The sequence below is a fragment of the Zootoca vivipara genome, chromosome 5 (assembly GCF_963506605.1).
Source record: "Zootoca vivipara chromosome 5, rZooViv1.1, whole genome shotgun sequence".
Classification (NCBI taxonomy): Eukaryota; Metazoa; Chordata; class Lepidosauria; order Squamata; family Lacertidae; genus Zootoca; species Zootoca vivipara.
Window position 1 is genome coordinate 86,509,804 of NC_083280.1, and position 22,537 is coordinate 86,532,340.

General features: G+C 45.4%; 1 protein-coding gene across 1 annotated transcript in view; it reads left to right on the plus strand.

Annotated features, from left to right (window-relative positions):
* The window catches only part of LOC118096429 (transmembrane protein 150A), a 33,962-nt gene extending 13,809 nt beyond the window's left edge, over nt 1-20,153 (plus strand). Inside the window, exons 2-7 of the mRNA XM_060275076.1 lie at nt 1,999-2,046; nt 10,233-10,304; nt 11,598-11,665; nt 12,159-12,286; nt 14,845-15,022; nt 19,088-20,153. Coding sequence (XP_060131059.1) covers nt 1,999-2,046; nt 10,233-10,304; nt 11,598-11,665; nt 12,159-12,286; nt 14,845-15,022; nt 19,088-19,353 — 760 coding nt within the window. The 3' untranslated portion in view covers nt 19,354-20,153. The remainder of the gene's footprint in view (nt 1-1,998; nt 2,047-10,232; nt 10,305-11,597; nt 11,666-12,158; nt 12,287-14,844; nt 15,023-19,087) is intronic.
* Nucleotides 20,154-22,537: the final 2,384 nt, after the last annotated feature.

Consider the following 22,537-nt stretch of genomic DNA (forward strand, 5'->3'; position numbering starts at 1 on the left):
ATTTTTATTTTGAAATGTGAAAGCAAAAACGTGTGAATTGAGTAATACTGCTATTAGATAGTATGCTAAGAATGCGGGATCTTAGAAATTTGCAATTTGGTGTACGCGCCCTAAATGTGCTGCTGATGGTGGTGGTCATGATAATTGACAATGTTCAATTAAATGGAAACGACAGTCCTGTGGCTACTTTAGCAGTGGTGGTGAGCAGTATGCATGTTGTCCTGCTAACGCAGGGTGTTGGGGGGGGGTGTCGGGGAAACCTTGGACCCAGGTGTCAAACACTACCCCCAGGGCTCACTTATTTGGCCCTTGGGATTCTTACCAGGCCACACCCTCTTTCCCTGAGCCACACCCCCTTACTGGCCTTGGGCTGCAACCTGCTAGAGTGTTTTTGCCTGGTTGGAATGTTTACTTGACCTCTGAAACTGGCTTCTTGCTTGTCTGGATGGAGAATAAAGAGGGATGTGCGACTGGGTCTAGAAACTAGCCTGCTGTACCAGGGTAGAAAATTGTATTCATTGCTCCACCCACTTTTGGCCCTGACGCCACCCACTGCTGGCATTTGGGCATGGCTGCCCAGAAGCAAATGCAGCCCTGAGGCTGAAAAATCTTCCTTAAAAGGTTGCTATCTAAGGGGCGGGGAAGCATATGGGGACTGCCTGGGATGCATGTCGAATCTTATCACTAGACAAACACTGCCAAGCAGATAGTCATTTGCCTGAGTCTGGCAGGGGATTCCAAGTGCAGGGATGGCCCCCCACCTTCGCTATAGTGAGGCAACTGCTTCAGACAGACAGTGCTATAATAAGGCACCCCCCTCCCACTGCCTGCTATTTCTCCAGAGTTCATCAGCTCTTCCCTTCTGTTGGAGGACAGCAACACATGCTAGCCCAGTTCCATTAACATGTGGACCCCCAAATTTCAGATCCCCCTGAAACTGATGCCAAAGCTTAGTGCGGGTTTTATGCCGCAAATCCCACACATCATGCTGTGCGTCCCGCCCACCCCAGCCAAGTAATTGACACAGCAAATTGGGGTCACAAGTAAATAGCCAAAAACCCAACGTTGTCAGTTTGACTCCATACCGGTGCCAAAGTTGTGTGCTGGTTTTGTGCCACAAACCCCACTTTCTGTGCCATCCCCAAAACTGTGTAATTAACACTCAAATCAGGGGCCACAGGTACATCCCAAACAGTGTTCGAAACTCCCATTGTTCTAGGTGCGTTTTGCGACAGGGAATTTAATCTGCGTGAGCAGTTTCTGAGCTCTGGGCGCAGTACCGTGCCTAACATTTCAGATTAAAACTGCAGAGTGGAAGGAAAGGAGGACCTTTTTCTGCCTCCCCACTTCCAGCTACTCTGTGAAGCCTAGAGAAGAGACCCTCTTAAGAATATTAGCGGAGTGGGCAGGGGAAGGGCTAGACCATGTGAAAAACGAACATAATATTTTAGCTGCCGTTCATTCATTTTCAGCTTTGTATTAAAAAGCGCGCCTAGACGTTCCACTGTTGCGTCCATAACCTTGGTTTCAGGTCCCATTTAGCTCCTAACTTTCACATCTCCGTATCTAACACTGACCCCAAAGCCCAAGCTTGTCCGATTGACTGCACACTGGTATCAAAGTTGCATGCTGGTTTGGTGCTCTATCCTTAACACACCTGTTGCCCCCAGGTGTGATGAAGGATGCTACCCAATTGCCTAGGCAGAACTGCAGTGCAGCATGACCCAGATTGCCTCAAAATCTTTACCAATCCACTTTATAGATGGGCAGCAAAGGTTAAGAGAAGTGACTTGCTGAAGGCTACGCACCGAATCTGTGGTTGAGGAGGCAGGAGTTTGAAGACTGCCTCCCACTTTTGGCCCGAACACCCTGTTTACTGTGCGTTCTTAATGGAGGCTTGAGCATGGGGGCTGCTCCTAGGCTGCAGGGAACTGAGAAGCAGCCATTGGGTGTTTGAGGAGAGCAGACACGATCACTTCTTTCTTTTATTCCCTACAGGTATGCCATGGCACTGTCCAACAATCACATCTGCCCAGTCCATAATTGGTAAGAGTTCTTCCTTCCTTTGCGCAATGGCTTATGTTGGTAGCTGTGCCTGTCTGTGAGGGTTTTCCTGGGCTGTTTCTCATCTCCTTGCTCATTTGCTTGCATTCTCCTTCTAGCCAGGAGGGAAAAGACCTTGCTCTGGTATTGAAAGCGCAAGATGGTACCGTTTACTTAGACTCTGTGCTTGCATAGGCTAAAGAACTCCCATTTATGAAAGCCTGAAGATGCGAAAGTTTTGTGCAATTTTGCCAACAATTGCACGGTGCATGTAGTCCGCTATTTAAAGCACAGTCTGCCCACCCACTGCATTACAGGGTTTAAAAATAAAAAAACACCACTTGGTGGTCTTCATACTTGTGGAGAAAAAAGTAGGTATGCTAAACAGTTTCACCTTAAGTGGCAGTGAACCTCCAACCTGCAGGCATTGTAATTCAGATTGTTCTGGCCAAGCTCTGCCTACTTCATATACAATGATTCCTGGTGTGGTCTGCAGGGATCAGCCATCAAGCTGGAGTAGCTTGATTTCAAAGCGGGCTGTCGAAGGGAGTCCAATGTGCAGGTCCTGCTGATCAGCAGAATGTTGGCGCTTGCAAATACTTGTGACTTTGCCCGTGTGGTTTGAGTTGAAACTGCAAGGGCGAAGGAAAATGACATCATCCTGAGTATTGACAGGTAGGTGGGCCCAGTCCTCCGGCCAAAATGGATTGAGGGACATAAACACCCCCCCCCCTTCCTGGCTGGAAAAGGGACCTGCGTAATCCTTAAAGGCTCTAAATCCTAAAGGAAAGAGGGACTGGAGTCTTAGTCTTTTTGATTCCGGATAGCTCAGCTGGTTAGAGTGTGGTGCTGATCAATGCCAAGGTTGCAGGTTCGATCCCCATATGGGACAACTGCATATTCCTGCAATCACAGGGGGTTGGACTTAGATGATTCTCAGGGTCCCTTCCAACTCTGTGATTCTCTTTGTGGGGACTTTTACCTCCTCAGCAGGAAACGTCAGCGTCATGAGACACCAATAGGCTTTCATGATCAAGAAGTTAGTAAGTAGAGAAGCAACATAGACTGGCTACAAAACATAGCATGAAAACAGTATTTTGACTCCCTCCTCTTCGCCACTTACAAACCTCCCTCCACATTAAAGCACAGTGGTACCTTGGTTCTCAAACTTAATCCATTCCAGAAGTCCATTCCAAAACCAAAGCGTTCCAAAACCAAGGCGCGCTTTCCCATAGAAAATAATGCAAAATGGATTACTGGTAATCTGTTCCAGACTTTTAAAAACAACCCCTAAAACAGCAATTTACCATGAATTTCACTATCTAATGAGACCATTGATCCCTAAAATGAAAGCAATAAACAATGTACTGCAGTCACACAATCAATAAATCATTCAGTAGCTGAACTGGGTTCCACACAGTCACAAAAACAGAAAAAAACCCCACAAAAACGCAAAATAAATAGCAAAAACAGACCGACCTCAGAATAATACTCAAAACGGAAGTGTGGCACTCAAAACAGAAGTGTGGCACTCATATTGTTCCTATCAATGGAAGCAAAGAGGCACAGAAAGCCACCCAGACAGAAGATTTTAGAGAGTGGAAATGGAGCAGGGCAAGTAAATATTAAGCGAGTGAGCAGAGATGGCGTGGGAAGTGGAGGAAATTCAGGAAACAGAAGGAAGTGTACCAGGTGACATCAAGTCCTGGTGAACCCAAAGGGTTGTGGTGTCACATTTCAGCCAATACTCCCTCTACTCCCTTTTCACAAATTGTTGAAACTTTATTCCCCACCCATATCCCATGTGCTGCTCTTAGGAGCCCAGGGAGCTGGCTTCTGCTAAGTGAGTCCATTGGCCAACTAGCCTGATAGGCAGCAGCAACCCTCCAGGGTTCAGACAGGAGTGTTTCCTAACCCTACCTGGGATTGAACCTGGGACCTTTCACATGCATATGCTCTAAGATGAGGCAGGTAGCAGCTTTGGGGTGCTGTCAAGGGCGAGCTAGCCTTGTTTATGAATTGACCTCATATCCCTTGCGGGTGGGTGTTGGTAGAACCAGTTTCCAGAATTGTTGGCATCCATGTGTCTTGAAAGACAATGGAGTGCTCCACCAGAGGTGAAGTCAAACCACTTTGTTAGCAGCACCGAAGTGATCTTCCTGGGGTGCAAGGCTGGGCAATGTGCATGGAGGTCCTGGGCTGCCCAGACAAGGCTCTTTGGTCCAAAAGAAAGTAGAGCAATATGTTTGGCAGCGGCTTGGCTGCAGGAGTTGCCGGAAGGAGGCGTGCAAGGCACCGTCCAACCATCTTAGGGTCTCCATTCCAGATTTGTGTAGGGTTTACTCCTTAGCCCAGGCACCCCCAAACTGCGGCCCTCCAGATGTTTTGGCCTACAACTCCCATGATCCCTAGCTAACAGGACCAGTGGTTGGGGAAGGTGGGAATTGTAGTCTAAAACATCTGGAGGGCCAAAGTTTGGGGATGCCTGCCTTAGCCCTTTCTTCTCCTGAAGACATCCTGCAAAACAGTTTTTCTTCTTCTAGATGGGCTACTTTCCCAGGTAAATAGGACTGGGTGAACGGCCTTTTCAGCATTCTGTCATTATGAAGCACATAAATTCTATTCAGCATAATATGATGACAATTTGTCCCCTTGGTTGAAAATTTGGCATGGGAAATCTTCGTTTCCGCTGGAGAACAGTCAGTTTCTCTGGAGACCTTCTCATTTTGCTGCTGTGTTATTTTAAGTCGTCAAATAGCTCCAGTGGGAAATGCCAGGAAAGTAATCTCTGCTCCATTTTTGTCATCCCAGTTATTTCATAGAATCGTAGAATTGTAGAGTTGGAAAGGATTCTGAGGGTCATCTAGTCCAGCCCCCTACTTTGCAGGCTGTGTCCCTGCTCCAACTATTGGAGCATTCGTCTAGCCTTATTAATTATTATTATTTGAACAAATGTGCCCCTAGACACCAAAAAGGTGGCTCAGCTCAGTCGGTTAGAGCATGGTGCTGATAATGCCAAGATTGCGGGTTTGATACCTGTAGGGAGCAACTGCATATTCCTGCATTGCAGGGGGTTGGACTAAATGATCCTCAGGGTCCCTTCCAACTGTACAATTCTCTGATTTCTAAAAGTTTATCTTCAATGCTCTTCCCACTTTTCCCTCTTGCCCCACCCACCATTGGCATGTGGATACCGGAAAATTGCCCAGGAGGAAGTGTAGCTCTCAGGCTAAAAATGGGCCCCCAATTCCACCTTAACTAGTTATAGGCGTGGTGGGGGAGCCTAATTCTCACTGCAAGGCAGCTTGTGGAGAGATGGACCTTATCCCTTCACCTATCAGTATGATTCCCTCCCAGGTAACTAGTAAGACACCAATGAATTGTCCACACCCCAGTCTATTATGTTTGGCAATTGGGCTTGTGCAGAGGTTCAGATCTGGCAGCGACATGTTGGTTCTTATTTTTTAATTGTACATAAAAGCCTTTAAAATTAGTTTTGATACAGCCAATATATTTATTATAAAGGCTTTTGTTAGCTCCCTTTGAATTCAGAGCACAATTCTGCCCCATTTCCCCGCAAACCTCGGCACAACTGTCCTTGCATTTTTTTTTCAAAAGTAGTCAAGGATGAAAATTATTCTGGAGAAGTTACAGGGTGTGCTGGGAGATGAGTTGGAGAGATAGCAGAATGTGTTTCTTGGAAGCTCTTCGTGGCCAAGCATTTCAGCCAAGAAAAAGACTTATATTTAGTTTGATTCCGCATTTCCAGCTGGGAAATAGCTGATATAAAATATGGATGCACATACTTGCCATGGAAAAGAATCCACCAAGTTTTCTCAATTGCTTCTGTTGCATAAACAGGGGGGGGGGATATTGAGCTGGGCCAAGAATGCTGTGGTTTGGGGAAGGTCAAGGAGGGACAGAGGAGGAAGGAGGTTGCCACTGTTTGTGTTCTTGCCTTTAAATAAGTTCAGGGTGTAAACAAAAGAGAGCTTAGGAAGGACGTGGAGAGACACCAAATGTCATCTGTCTGGTTTTGTGGGGATGGGGGTGAGGCTTATGAGAGAATCTGCCATTTTAACCTGCACATTTCTGAGTCGGTTCAAACGAAAATATTCCCGGCAGTGCCTGTCTCTTGCTAGACTAGAACCTGAGAGAACAGGGTTCAAATTTCCACTTGGCCATAAAGCTCATTGGGTGAGCTTGGGCCAGTCACTGCCTCTCAGTCTAACCTACCTCACAGAGTTATTGTGAGGATAAAATGAGAAGGGGTCAAGCATGGGGGTGTCTACATTCTTGATCTCCCCCCGCCCAATTTTCCAGTAATGCTCTCAAGGCATCTTTCCTTGAATAGTTCAGTTGGTTAGAGGCCGTGGTGCTGATAATGCCAAGGTTGCAGGTTCGATCCCCGTATGTAACAGCTGCATATTCCTGCATTGTAGGGGGTTGGACTAGATGATCCTAAGGGTCCCTTCCAACTCTACAATTCTATTATTCCATATCTGAGACTTTTGCTGCAAATCATTTGTATGGCAGTCCTTCCAAATGGATGCAATCAGGAAAACCCTTGTTCTGCTCTGCTCATTCTTCCTCTGGCAATCCTGTCGTTCAAAATTAGTTCCAACTCTTGAGAAGTTAGGGAATTGGTTGTCTTAAAAACTATTCAGCTGTATCATCTTATTTATTTACTGCACTTATATAGCACCTTTTTTATTAGACCCAAATTGCTTTGATTAACTAATAATAATAATAACAATAATAATAATAATAATAACAATAATTTATTATTTGTACTCCACCCATCTGGCTGAGTCTCCCCAGCCACTCTGGGTGGCTCCAAATCGAATATTAAAAGAATACAGCATTAAATACCGGTATTAAAAACCTCCCTAAACAGGGCTGCCTTCAGATGTCTTTATGTTATATTATTCTTTGTGCATGTGTTTGAAACCCTATATAAGCTTTGTTACAAATTTGCTCTGGGCAGTCTTTTCTAACTGGGTCTGCTGAACGATTGGTTGGCAAGGCCGTCCTGTTGCAAAAGTTCATAAACCAGGTCCCTAACTGGATTCGCTGATGCTTGCTGCAATTCTCTTGGTTCCGTGTTTTATTTAAAAGGTGTTCCCTCACCTGCGTAATGAGCAGGTGGTGTAGAAGCCAAATTCTTACCCCATATGGAACAAGTTGTTTTGGCTTTAGCATCTTGCAGGGTGAAAGCAAGTGTAGCTGGAGGCTTGGCTGTGCCAGCATCATCTTGGGAAGCTCTGTGTGTAGAGTTAGGCAATGCACAAAGCTACTGTCCAGCCCTTCTCTTGGGGTGGAAGTTGGGAGTGCCTCTTTTCCTGTGTAGCAAATGGTAACCAGGTGCTTAAGGCTGTCAGTAGTGGAGTCAAAGTTACAGGCACAGAACTATACAGTAGATGCCTGGAGTTGCCTGGGATCTGCCCCCCCCTATTATTTTTATTAGATTTTCTGCTTTTACAATTTAAAATTATCATTTTACATCCTTAAGATATCAGTGACTTCCCTTCTCCTCTTTCCATGGTTCATTTTACATATCATAAATCCCTGCATATTTTACAAAAACTATACCATTCAGTATTCCATTATTGCATCCATCAAATCTTATTTACACTGTTGAATTTACCTTAATGCTGCCAGCGTTTTCAGCTGTGCACAGTTATTTCCCATATATTCAATGAATGTTTTCCAATCTTCTTTAAACGTATGTACTTCTTGTTCTCTTATTCTATATGTTAAGTCTGCAAGTTGTGCATATTCCATCAGTTTAAGTTGCCATTCTTCTTTGGTTGGGACCTCGCTCGTTTTCCATTTTTTGACTAACAAAACACAGGCCGCAGTAGTAGCAGACATAAATAACCTTTTTTGACACCTGAAAATTTCAGCCTGAATTATCCCCAACAGGAAGGACTCTGGGGTTTTTTTTTGGAAAGTACTTTTGAACAATTTTTTCCCATTCATTATGGGTCATTTCCCAATACTCGTTCACCCTTTTACAAGTCCACCACATATGAAAGAATCCACCTCTTTGCATCTCCAGATGCAATGCAAAGAGGATCTGCTTCTGCATTGAAAATTCATTTCCCTCGACCATTCTTCACCCATTCATAAGAAAAGGAATTGCATTCTAATATTACCAAAGGGGACTTCAGTGAAATTCTCATGCATGGAGTGCAGGGTTTTTGTCACGCTTTATGTATCTTTTGCTGTGGCCAAGGGATTTTGCGAGTGTGTTTTTCTTCCATTTACAAATCATCTCTCCACTGCATTTTGCAGTGCATGCCTGTCCCCCAAACCCCATGATGTCCTTGGCTAGGCTTTCTGGAGAGGCTGTGCTCCTGACAGATGCCCATTGTTAATTCTTCTTAAGGGAAGCCCTTTTCTCTTTTAAAAATACACCAGTGTGGAAAGATGGATTAGAAAACAGGAAAGACTTGCGTTAAAAACAAAATCAACAAATGCGCCAGTCTCAGGGGCTTGGTAACCAGCCTCCTACCTGTCATGGATGTCATGGAGTAATCTGGAATTGGAGAGCACTGGGAAAATGTTCAATGGGAACTAAACACAAACACGGGATGCGGGTGGTGCTGTGGTGTAAACCACTGAGCCTTGGGCTTGCCGATTAGAAGGTCGGTGGTTCGAATCCCCGTGACGGGGTGAGCTCCTGTTGCTCGGTCCCAGCTCCTGCCAACCTAGCAGTTCGAAAGCACGTCAAACTGCAAGGAGATAAATATCATTCTGGAGAAAAATTATTCTGGAGAAGTTACAGGGTGTGCTGGCAGGAAGGTAAATGGCGTTTCCGTGCGCTGCTCTAGCTTCACCAGAAGCGGCTTAGTCATGCTGGCTACATGACCCGGAAAAACTGTCTGCAGACAAATGCTGGCTCCCTCGGCCAGTAAAGCAAGATGAGCGCCGAAACCCCCTAGTCGTTCGTCCTTTACCTTTAAACACAAACACACACCACCCTTCACCACTTCTCAACCAGTAAGGCAAGGTCAGTCCCGCAGCCATCAAAATGATAAAGGAAAGCACCCGTTAGTGAATGGGACAAAGAAACACAGGCCTCTTCATGGGGGAAAAAGACTTTCAAGAAACTGGAAGACCAGTTTCAGCAAGTCCGGCTTTGTTTCCTTTCCCCCTCTTTCCCTTAGGGCAAAGCCACCTTGCGATTTCTGGGAATGGTTGCATCCTCTGGCCAAACCCATGCATGAGTCATGCCTATTCCAGGGAAAGCTCTCCCCTCTGGGCCATTTGGAGTCTGTCAAATTGGTGGCCCGCTTTCTAGAACCAGCAGCAAGAAGGCCTGCCTCTGTGCCTTTGAAAGGGTGGCTCGCCACCCTCATCTGCATCTGATCTGTATTTCCGATAAGGCATCTGAGGAAAGAGGAGCATTTGTTTTGTTTTTGTTTTTTGGAGCTTCCAGGAGTGCTAAGCCAGTCCACTATGATTGGGGTTATTTGTCTGACACAGAGCTGTATCTAGGCAACTTACAGCCAAGTTTTAAAACGCCAAGCTTCCATCAAAATGCCCACGTGAAGAGGAAAGCCTTTGTGGCACAGGGAAAAAATGTCAGTGTCAGCACCGGGCAAGCTTCACTTGGGACATCAGCCGATGGTGAACTGAAAAAACTTCCCTAGTTGCCACCCTCCGAGCGCCTCTGGGAGGGACACACAGATAAGGGCCCCAGACTAGGTTTATATGTTTGAGAAAGCTTTGGGTCTTCAGAATCCAGCCTTGTCCCTAATATTGTTGCTCTCCTGCTGCATTCAATGGTTGCACATTTGAAAAGAGGTGCTCTTCATGGGGATAGATATAACGTTTTTAAACAAAAAATTGGGATTCTTTGAATTCCATGCTTGCCCAGCTGTCGTGTGGCATTGCAGAATATCTGTCCTTGGGAATATATATCTAGTTGGTAAGTGTGCTGCTTCCTGGTTCTTCATACTCTCTATATCTGGGAAATCTACTGCACCTGTAATTAGTTTTTGCTGGTCCATAGAATTCGATGCCAAGTGATATTTGGGAGAGTTTGGGCCGTTTCTAGACAGGATGGCATTTTTCTGAATTGACCCAAACTTCTTCTTTGGGGAAAAAATAGATTTTAAAAGTTGTTTGCATTGTTTAGAGGTGTAAAGCCTTCATGTAATGCGTTCTGCTTTCCTTTGCAGGATTTATAATCAATCTTGTGAGCTGGATAGCCCTATTTTCTGCTGTACGTTGGATCATATCCCTCTTGTCAGGTAAGGAACACTATTCCTTGCTCCCTGGGGCAGGTTGGTGGGGGATGTCTGGAATTTAGAAGCAGCCTTGTAGGCCAGGGATCCAAAATTTCAGGGCAAATATAGCCCTCCATTCTTTTCCAACTGGCCTTCAGGACTCTCCCCAGGCCACAACTTATCACCAGCCCAGCTCTGCATCCTCTTCATATGCTTTTGCCTGGCTGGGGTGTGTCCTCGGGGCTGCTTCCAACAGAATATACAAAACCACAGTAGAATATCGCACATTAAAAGCTTCCTGATACAGGGCTGCCTTCAGATGTCTTTGATAAATTGTGTAATTTTTTTATCTCTTTGATATCTGGCAGTAGGGCATTCCACAGGGAGGGTGCCACTACCGAGAAGGCCCTCTGCCTGGTTCCCTGTAACCTCACTTCTCACAGTGAGGGAACCACCAGAAGACCCTCAGAGGTGGACCTCAGGGTCCAGGCTGAACAATGAGGGTGGAGACGCTCCTTCGGGTGTACAGGTCCAAAGTCTTTTAGGACTTTAAAGGTCAGCACCAACACTTTGAATTGTGGTTGGAAACGTACTGGGAGCCAATGTAGGCATTTTTTAACTGGTGTTATATGGTCCTGGCTGCTCAAGTTTATAAAAGAGTTGGGCCTGGTGAGCACTCATTGTTCCAATCCCCTATAGTTATAATCTGTGGGTTGCCATCCAATTTTTTTCTGCTCCAATTTTGATTTTAAGCTGTATTTTAATCAATCGTTTGATTTATGCTTTTAATGTATCATACTTTGATGTTAGCTGCCCTGAGCCCGCTCCTGGCCAGGGAGGGTGGGGTATAAATAATTTTATTAAAAATATTATTATTATTTATTATAGAGCGATTAACAGCACATTATAATAAATGAATCATTGAGAAAGGAAAATATAATGTGGCTGTTGCATGCAAAGATTATAATATGCAAGAGTAAAATTAATTACAATTTAAACACTGCTGAATTGTACATTGCCCCTCCCTCCTTATTTAAATCTTCCAACATAATCTTAGCTGTCCTAACTACAGGAACTTTTAAGAGTTTATTTACCAGGCCAGAGTGAAATTCCAGGCTAGAATATAAGATCTAGGAAAATCTGAACAGAAAACTAGCCCAAGCAAGCTTTGTTTTCATGCCACAGTGGGGACCAAGGCCTCATGTGATGCAGTATTTGACTGGGGTGCCAAAATTTCCTGGGACTGTTCTCCTTATCTGGTCTTCTGATGCCTGTGAGATAACATGCTTTGATACCTTCTCAATGTTCTCCCTACAGCAAGTGTGGTACCTTCCCCCCAGAGAGCTGCTTCTTCAGCCTGATCTGCAGCTTGGGCTCATTCATGGGTGAGTCGGTTTGTCCCCAAGCAAATGTTTGGATTTGTTTGTAAGAAAAGAAGTGTTAGAGAACAAAATATGGGGGTGTGAGGGGGAGAATGGGAAATTGGGAAGGAGAGGAATGGTCTCCCTCTGGAGGTTGTGGTGGACCCTGGAGATTCTGGGCCCTGAGTACTGTAGCTGTTTTGCTGGTGGTGCTGGCATGCTTTGAAATAGATAGATAGATAGATAGATAGATAGATAGATAGATAGATAGATAGATAGACAGACAGACAGACAGACAAAGGCTAGGAATATCTTTTTCTCTTAAATGAAAAAAGAGATTTTAAGGCATTAGCTGCCTCATATATTTGGTATGAGTTGCAAGAACTCATTTGGTGGAGCATCAGTGTTCTTGCTCTTTTTCTGGCTTACGAAGGGGCAGAAATGCCGGTCCTGTGTGCAAGTTAGGTGGAGGCTTTTCAGGCAATGGTTGAGGCTGATTCTTGCTTCCTTTTCTTAGTGATGCTGGTTGGCCTGCTGAGATATGCGCACGTTATAGAGCATTACGGCTCTTCCCTTCTCAACACTTTGGGGCTGGCTTTAGGCTGGATCTGTGCAGCTGGCCTCATTATGGTGGGCAACTTCCAGGTAAGACGACTGACTCCTCCGTTTGTGTAAAGTGTGGTAAGGAATCTGTGGCCTTCCAGGTGTTGTTTGATTGTAACTTTCATCACTCCTGCCCATCGGCCATGCTGGCTGGGAAAGTTGGGGGGTTGTAGTCCCAGAACGTCTGAAGGTACACAGACGTCCCTGATATAAAGCCTTAAGACAGGAGAGGGCAGTTTGAGTTTAAAGAGGAGAATGCATGTCTCTTATCTAGGATGCTCTGCTTCTGAATATCGCACAACAGTGGCCTTGATTACCTAGTCATCTCATGCTTATATGAGCATTGTAGAGATATTTTATGTTACTTTTAGATAATTTCTATGTTGTGCTATCTCAGAGTGAGTGGGGTGAGATGTTAAAGTCAAGTGACATGTCTATATTTCAGGAGATAGATTGAGGATTAAATCTGTAGATTAAAATTAAAACGTTATCCATGTGTGTGGGAGAATACAAAAGTACCTTTTTAGCGGGGTAAAACACATATGTTTTGTGGCTTACTAAGGGTTAGAAATTATGCGATTACACCTTTTAATCCCTTTTATTTGTGGCCTGCTGACCTCCCCCTCTTCACTCCCGCTGCAGAGAATGAACCACACATTTTTAGTAAGATAAACAAAAATGGTTTACTTACATTTCAATGCAGGCAGCAAATAGAACGCAAGTAAGAAAACTTCTCAGGTACAAAATATAAAAAGTTGGCTTGAAAAATGACTGTGTGTGTCTGGAGTGCCTAGACACGTCTGATCATTTTGGAAGCATGGTGGAGAGAGAGTCTCCTCAGAGGCAGGAGAAAGTATAAAAGGTTATCCCCTTTGTTACAGAATTCTCTCCCAAAGGAGGCAGGGGAGTGACTTCACAGAGGGCCTTCTCTAGGAAGTCCAAGAACTCTCTGTGTAGTAGCCCCGTGCTTGTCTAGCAAAACATGCATTTGTGGTTTGGCTGCAAACCCCACATATATGTGGCAAAATGTCACAAGAGTTGAGCCTAGGGACAGGAGTGTCATTATTGACACTAGGATCCGTGGAGAAGGAAGCCATCATAGCATGGTTTACTCTAGTGTCAGACACTGGCAGACTTCCTCTGCTTTTAATAGTCATGGAAAAGGAGAATTCTTCCACCTGTGGCACCTTCTCTCACTGCAGCATTGTGACCTGGCAATTTTAAGGGTGCAGCAAAGGTCAAGGAGCAGTGTGGGAAGCTGAATGTCACATATATTTAAACCTGCCAACCAATTATTAGGCTGCAGATGTCCTGTAAATTTATTTAGCGGCCTGGCTATATTTACTACTTTATTTTTAGTTCCTTTTCACATAATTCCTAATATTGCATTTGCCTTTTTCACTGCTGCAAGATGCTGAATGGAACTTTTCATTGGGCTGCCCTGCCAAAACTCCCTCTTTTGTAGGTAGCCACAGCCCCATTGGCTCTGAACCACATGGTCTGAATCAAACCATCGTGGGTCAGACTAGACATGAAGTGGAAGCTTTGTGTTTGAATCTCCTAAAACCCATTACCCCCTGAAAAATAGGTGAGGGCATTTGGGATTGAAGTCAGGGGAGGGGGGGCTTAACCTTTTGCCCCTGCACCGTGGCCCCAGTTTCAACATCCTCCCCAATCTCTGATAAGCTGTGGAGGGGGAAATTGGTGGGCTTTAAGAATGCAAACCCAAAGGTTTACCTGTCTGTAACCAGTAGCATATTTAGAGGGGGGGATTTGGAGTTGCTTTGTTAGAAAGCAAAGGGTCTTTGGGTCTCCAGAGATGGAACCCCCGCTTCCGGTTTAGTTTGACACTGTTGCTTACACGATTGCAGTTCCTCTTCTGGCACAAAAGGAGGATGGTGCTGTGTGAAAAACGCTGCCTGGGCAGCTAATGCTTTATTGTAGTGCCTGGCCTTCTCTTCCTGCCTCTGACTATTCTTAATGGGCGTGGAGAGATGTCTGTTCAAAGCTGAAGGAGCTGGATCTGCCAAGGCCCTACCCCTGCAAAGCATCTTGGCAACAAGCTCTGTAGTAACTGGCTGCGAAAAATTGATTCATAGAAACATTCTCATTCTCCTGCACATGTAGACTGGGCAACCCAAACTGGTTGTGTACTGCTGGGATAGCTCCATCAGTAGAGCATGAGACTCTTAATCTTAGGGTTGTGGGTTCGAGCCCCACATTGGGCCAACAGATTCCTGCATTACAGGGGGTTGGGTTAGGTCAGGGGTCAGCATACTTTTTCAGCAGGGGGCCAGTCCACTGTCCCTCAGACCTTGTTGGGGGCCGGACTATATTTTTTGGGGGGGGATGGGGAGGAATGAATTCCTATGTCCCACAAATAACCCAGAGATGCGTTTTAAATAAAAGGGCACATTCTACTCATGTAAAAACACGCTGATTTCCAGACTGTCCGTGGGCCGGATTTAGAAGGCGATTGGGCTGGATCTGGCCCTCAGGCCTTAGTTTGCCTACCCGTGGGTTAGAGGACCCTCGGGGTCCCTACAGTTCTGTGACTGCGTGCTTTGTATTCCTAATCAGGCGCTGCTTCTTTCTCCTAGGTGGACCATGCTAAAGTCCTGCATTACATCGGGGCAGGTGTGGCGTTCCCTACCAGCATGCTTTTCATACTCCTTCAGTCCATCCTGACTTACCGCATGGCAAAATCCAGAGGCCATTACTGGACTGGGCATCTGCGCAGCATCCTGGCAGCCCTGGCTTTCATCACCCTCATCTTCAGTATCCTTTCTGCAGCAACATGGTGTGGTTGGGTTTTTTTTGGGGGGGGGGAAGGAGGTGGAATAGATGTATCCAGAGGCAAATAGGAGTGATGGATCACATTGAATTAGAGTTTGGCCAGGCAAGCCGAGGCGGAGACTGGAGAGAGGTCTGCCTGGCTATAAATAGGGCCCTTAATGCATTTTGGGTTGTGGAAACAGAAGGGCCAGACTACGTATTAAATCATGTAAACGTTGACTCACAGCTACATCTCTTTGGGAAGAGCCATGCTCTTCCCCTAAATTACAGGGGTCTGAGTCACATCGAGAAATTGGAGCAGAATGAGCAAGTGATATCCCACCCCACCCCAACTGCTGAGGTCCTGGTGCAATTGAGGAGGTGCTGTGGTTGAATTTTTAAGAAATGTAGATGGGTGAAAGAAAAACTCCCATGAACCTCCAGAGACTCTTCCAGTTGGGCAATGGAAGACTCATGCTGGAAACAGCGTCCAGTTCTGCGATGGACTTAATAATAGGTTCATTCTAGAGTCCACACTCCAGCACCTTGCAGCGTGAAAGCTTCATTGTTGTTGTTGTTTAGTCGTGTCCGACTCTTCGTGACCCCATGGACCATAGCACGCCAGGCACTCCTGTCTTCCACTGCCTCCCGCAGTTTGGTCAAACTCATGTTCGTAGCTTCGAGAACACTGTCCAACCATCTCGTCCTCTGTCGTCCTCTGTCAAGGACGAAAGCTTCATAGTGCCTGCTATAGGGTGGGGAGTGGGGAGGAATTGGTTGGCTGGGAGAAGAAAGAGGGGCCAAGAAGTACTGGACTTGTGGCATTTCTGAGGAAAGGACAAGGAGCAGGAGATGGAATGTACAGAGAGCAAGAGGTTTGGGCTAAATATTACCCTAAACCTCCCTGGAAAGTTACAAGGTGCCTGCTCTGGGAGATTTAAATAAACAAAGGCGAAATGAGGTTTTATCAGGGTTGCTCAAGACAGAAGGCATCCTACCCCGGAGTGGGGGGAGGGGTGTATGGGAATATGCATTAGAAGCCCTTCTTTCCTCACAAGGTGGAATCACATATTACCAGAGTTCATTGCTGCTTTTTAGGGGTTGTTATTGTTTCCGCAGAACACCAGCTGACGAGACAGCAATTTGAAAGGGGCTGATGCGGAGGGGCCTCTTAATATTTTTCTCTTGGGCTGTTTTGCAGCTGAAAACTGCATCCTATCCGCTTTTAGCCCCACTGGAGCAAATTAACGTGCATCTCATTGTTTCTTCTGGCCCAAGGGATAAGTGGCTGAGGGGCATTTGTCACTGGAAAAGAGCCTACAATGTGGAAGTTAAGAAGCCCTCCTCCTCCTCCGATTTTTAACTTGCAGCCACACTTTGCCAAAAGAAAAAGTCTCCCTAAAAAGGGATATTTTCGCTCCCAAGATGATAACCCGATCGATAGCGGTTGTTTTGGACGACTGTTGAAGAACAGTCCACATGACTGTTGGAACTAGTCAAGCAGCCTATGTTTTAACTTCCATACTTATTTCCGGCTGTGAGGCCAATGGCACTCACACTGTCAAATGCTACAGAGGAGTGGCTTTCTGTGTGGCTGAAGTCCCCCACTACCCCCCTCCATCCTCACCGCCATTCGGCTTATAAATGATAATCAATATACGGTACATCCTAATATTCTATGATAGGTGGATGCTGCGGTATCTGATGTGAAGGATAACGGAGGGAACAGTCAAAAACACTTGCACTCAGAATAAAAGTATCACTGATGTGAAAAGGTATTAAAAATGCTGACTGAAGTTGCTCCATGAACATTCACTATAATGTAAAGGTTTCCTGTGATGAAGCTTCAGTCTTCTTTTAGTACAGAAAGATGTCCAAAACCCAGTTTGCACTGAGGGCAGTGTGTTTCCTGCTTTAAAACACTGGCCAAGGTGTGTATAGTTAGCTGTTTTGCAGACATGGGAGATTCTCTGTGAGATATTTAAAATTATATTTAATAACCACGACCTATGCTAAACTGCTTTTGTCAAAAAATAGACTCCCTACTCTCCAGGGCTGAGGCAACAAATGTGCCACATTTAGTTAGGCCCGAAGCCTGACACTGTAGATCAGAAATCCCCAAACTCGGCCCTCCAGATGTTTTGGGATTACAATTCCCATCATCCCTGACCACTGGTCCTAGTTACAGGTAGGTAGCCCTGTTGGTCTGCCATGGTCAAAACAAAATAAAAAAATCCTTCCAGTAGCACCTTAGAGACCCACTAAGTTTGTCATTGGTATGAGCTTTCGTGTGCATGCACACTTCTTCAGATACACTGAAACAGAAGTCACCAGACCCTTATATATAGTGAGAGGGTGGGGAGGGGTATTACTCAGAAGGGTGGTAGGAATGGGTGATTGGCTGGTAGGTGTGGTAAACCTGTTGACAACTGTTAACGACTGCAATAGGTCGTACAGGAAAAAGCAGGGGTGAGTTGGCTAAAAATAGCTTTATCATGTATAATGAGATAAGAATTCAATGTTTCTATTCAGACCAGGTCTCTCCATGGTTTAAAGTTTGGTAATAAGTTGCAATCCAGCAACTTCTCTTTCCAGTCTATTTCTGGTCCTGTTAGCTAGGGATGATGGGAGTTGTAGTCCCAAAACATTTGGAGGGCTGGGTTTGGGGGTGCCTGCTGTAGATATTTAAAAAGTGGGGAATAAGTAGCTAAATAAACCTGACGTGGCACATCTTTTCCTGTAAATGTGTAGTAGCAGGTTCTAGGTTGTTCCAGTTCAGCACCTCTCTAAACTATCCATGAATAATTAACTTGTAGGTTGCCGGGGCGAGAGGGGGAAATGAATGTGATGTGGACTTTCCCAGGGCTTGAGACGGGTAAAAAAAATAAGAAGAAGCAAGAGTGTTAATATGCATCCAAAGTCTTTTGAGGTGGGATGGGTTCCAACAAATAACAAGGGTGCTGTTGAAGGTCTTGTTTCCCCCCAGTTGTTGTATTTTCATGTTTATTTGGGTTAGTGTGTGATCTCCACACACACACCCCATGCCACAGAGACTGTGTTTTTGTATTCCCCAGCCTTTAGCCCAGAAATAGCTCAAGACGTTTTGTTGCCTGAGGCTCAGGATAAGATCCCATGTAAAGAAGTTGATTGGACTGGCATTTGAATCTTACCTCAATGCGAGAGATAGGACAATGCCCTCAGCTGCTGCAGAGCAGGGCTCATGGCACAGAGAACAACTCTGAAACACAGGAGGAATGACAATAGGTCCGCTCCTGCCACCTCCTCCCTAGCATCTACAGCCTGAAGCAGCCACAACACTGCCTAGTGGTTGTACCGGCCCCTGACTTTACATGGGATGGGGTGCTTGGAATAGGAGATAGGCTAAATGAGGTGAGGTAGACCATTTTTCAGCTTGTCCTCTTCCCAGTGGGCTGATATTGCCAGAGATCCTGCAAAAGGAGAATTCATTAGCTGGGGAAACATTAGCTAATTCTGAGCAGCAAAGAGAGTATAGTTCATTCAAAAGGGAAACAAAATGTTTCACGTCAGATAGCGGCATTCAAAGTTGCTGTTGCGGGTTTTTGCCTGCTTTACAGTACAATGAAACTTGATGACAAGAAGCCAGCTCAGTTCAAATAAGGTTTGCATACTGTTTTATGAGACTGAGATCATAAGGAACAGCTACACTAAAGGGCTGGGGTTTTTCACAAGCGGTGCTTGCAGGCCCCCGTCTGAACTCTTCACTTTTTGTAAAATTAGTGAGTCTGCTGAAGTTCAGAAAAAACAAAACAAAAAGCAAACGGGTGAGGCTGCTCAGAGTAGCATTCTGAATAGGTCTTTCTTGCCTTAAGATGCTTAAGTGTTTGGCATGCAAGACGAGGCTGTTACAAGTGTATATATGCTGGTTTTGCACCTGTGTGGACTATTCAAAGCCAGCTGTTACCAAGTTGATAATTCTGGATCCAGCAGATGGGAGCCTCCCACCACTAATTTTACTAAGCCAGTTAGACCCTGCCCTGCCCTGTTTCTGGTGAGATCCTTCCAACAGCTTGTTTGCCTTGACTTTAGCACCCCCATGTGGCGTATTTTTCATCCAACAGAGTTTCGTCCTGCAACACCTAGCCGCCCTCTGCGAATGGATGTTCATCATAAACGTCCTCGTCTTCTACGGCACCTTCACAGCTGAATTTGGAGCCATCTCCACGGACACCTTTCTGGTTCTCCTGAAAGCCAGGCGGACTCCCAAAAGCTTCAAAGTGGATAGCAGCACACCAAGCATGTCACATGTTCACAGCCATTTGGAGAACATGGCCATGATGGGAAGGGATGGCTAGGAAACTGGTTCCTCGCAAGAGCCGGGGAGAGCTGTGCTTACTGGGACTTCCAACGATACCAAAAAAAAAAAAAAGGGAGAAAAGACAGAATATTGTTGTGAACTTGCCTTAAGAATCACCTCTTGTATTTATTTTGCCTATGTTAACACACTTAACGGTGCCATGGGCATAGCCACATTCCAGTACCACCAGTAGCCTTTATGGAGCAAGATTTCCATATCCTTGGATCAAAGACTCTCCTTCCAATGTGCACAAGAGGAGGGAGAAGATGACAAATGGCAATACTGAGAAGTGTAGGTAGGATACCTGTTGCCATTGACGAGAGAGAGTAAGACAGATTTAATTTTGGGTAAGTGGCACAGCTCACCTTTTTGGCACCTGCAGTTTAGTACCTGGGTTGAAGAAAGATGCCCATGATCTGGATTTCAGACCCACAGCAGATATGGACTTTTTAAAAAAAACAAAACACCTGGGACTTGGAATCAGATGTGAGCTGTCCCTATAAAACGTGCTCCTTTCATCCAAGGAGAGAAGCCCTCTTTTGAAGTGGCCTTAATTTCTTCAGGACCAAAAGTATGTGTTGCGTTAGTTGTTGCTTTTTGCCAACTTAGTGCGGTTCTGTTTACTCGAGCAAGAGGATTAGCAGTGAGCAATAATTACAAGAGGCTTTCGTTTTATGCTCCTTGAAAAAGTCCCAGCTGAGTTGGTAGCCGATTGCTTATCAAGGAAGTCTTGGGCAAGTCCAGAATGTCTCTGATCAGTCTCACATCACTGTCTCACATCACTAAATCTCACCGGAAGGATCCTCTGCAACACAAGTCGACAGCCCTGGTGGTGCTGTCCCACATAGGAGAAGTCTTGGGAAACCCAAATCTTCCGCGTAGCTTTCTTAGAGATGTCATCCTCTCCCTGTTCTAGGTGCTAGCAACGGTTGTTGCCTCCAAAGAGCTCAACGGGGACTATCCTCCTGGTTTTCTTTGCTATGCTTCCCATCCCCAAAAATGCAATTCAAAAACTGTAAGGACTTTGGGATACTTGTTTTCTTCCCAGCAGAGAGCTGGAAAGTCCGCAGACCCAGGGAGACAAACTAGTGCATTCCAAGCCGTCACAAAAGTTTGTCAGATTCTGCACCCTTATCTTGTGGAACAAGACAAAGACTGTGGTTCACCTAGTGCTTTACTCCATACCGAAATGCCTTTAACATGCTCAGCAGCGTTTTGTTCAGGAATTCAGTGTTTCTGAAATCTGTGTTCTCTCACAGTCTCCTTTTGTACTACCCTCGATTATTTAGGCAGGGTTTCTCAGGTCTGCGTCTCATGTTACTTTGCCCTGCGTACATTCTAAAGATTTACGTGCAGAATATGGGAAGAAAGCCCCAAAGATGTGTGCCTTAGAATAATCTTTGGAACGCTCAGCTAGACAGCATTCAAAACTTCCCAGAAGCTGGTTCACAGAACATGTGCCTGAAACACACAACCGAGTTCTTACATTGTAAGAGCTGTGTGTTTCCGGTGCCACACATTTAAAGCATATTCAACAAACGTTGAAAGCACATAGCTTTCCACGAAGTGCAGTTGTTAGGGTTGCTGGGAACTGCAGCTCTGTAAGGGTGAAACTATAGCTCCTAGGATTCTTTTGTGGGGACCCATGTGCTTTAAATGTGTGTTGAATGTGCTTTTAAATATCTGGCATGTGTCTGCAGTAGGCAAATATGTTATTGCCCCTCCCTCCAAGGTCCTCTTTGTAACATCACTAGAAAGCCATGAAAAGGAGCCGCATGAGAGTTTTAACACCACTGTCCTTGTAACAGACAAATTGGCCTCGATTCATAGGTAATGATAAAAGCAAGATTTTAGGAGCACTCCTCTTTTGAATGAGTAGATGAAAGTACCAGGCAGAACAGCTTCACTTTCTTACGACACACTAAATTATCTCGAGACAAGACCAAAGTGCATAAATCCCACCAAATTATTTCAGTTGCATCCCTCCCCACCTGCCCTCACCGCTCTTGTTAACCTGACACCCCATGCTAGCTTTCCTCCAGCAGTGTGATATCCTGTCCTATGGGCCGGGATCACTGCTTTGGTGTTGGAAAACGTGTGTGCTATAGGGAGCGGAGATGGGAGACACTGTGGAAATTTAAAAAGGAACAGAAAACGAAAAACGATTCCCAATGCAGCAAGCTGTTGCTGTGGAATGAGGAGTTAGACTTGAAGTTTGTCATGTGAAAACAATATTTAAAGGGCTGCATGGATGAGTCTGTGCTTTTGTGTTATAGTGGGGAAGTATAGTGACCTGCTGCCCAAAGCAAAGATGCAGAGTTTGCAGATGCTGTTGGATTGCACCCCCCCCACTCCAGCCTGACTGACCCATGGCCCAAGGGAACTGGAGTCCAACAGCATCCAGAGGGCATCAAGGATAAAACATTTTTTTGTATGTTTACAGAATGGTGCACGTGGGGAGAAATGTGTCGTTTCTTACCAATGATATCTTGGGCACAGTTGGATGTCAGCTTGCGCAACGGCACGGCACACACAGCACTCGTGATTTCGAGTGACACCGTCGCTTTGGGAGGAATCGCACTCGGGTCAACCGCGGCAAAACAAGGGCTGGGGAAATTTAGTATAACGACAGTCCACAGCATCACGGGGTGGGGTGGGGTAGGTAGGTCTGAATCCCATGCGACACCCGAGCTGCGGCTTGCGTGATTATTTCACACCCTCGAAACAAAAATGAAAAATGACATCATCTAGAAAGCCCCTATGGTATCTCTTTTTAAAAAATAATAATACAGAGGAGAACTTGGTGAATTGGAAGTTCCTCTCTTCCCATTTGCTGCTTTATGTTTAGTGGAGCTGGTGCTGCTCGCCAGTTGAATTGAGTTGGCCTGTATATATTTTTGAAAGGACCATTCTGAATATTTTATACATGTAATATATACAATGAACGTGCAATAATTTAAAACATATACGCGGTGTGGTGTGTGTGTGTCCCCTCTCCCTCACCCCCAATGTCCTGTGACTTATCTTGGAGATCTGTTCTACTCCAAGATCCTTGCTCTGGAAAATGATTGTTTGGTCTGTGGAGCTTCATGGTGGGATTTAGATCAGGGAAACTGGGCGAAGGAAGGTTCGTTCCCCCCCTTCCCCTAGCAGTTTCCCTGGCCTTCAAAGCAGGGACTATT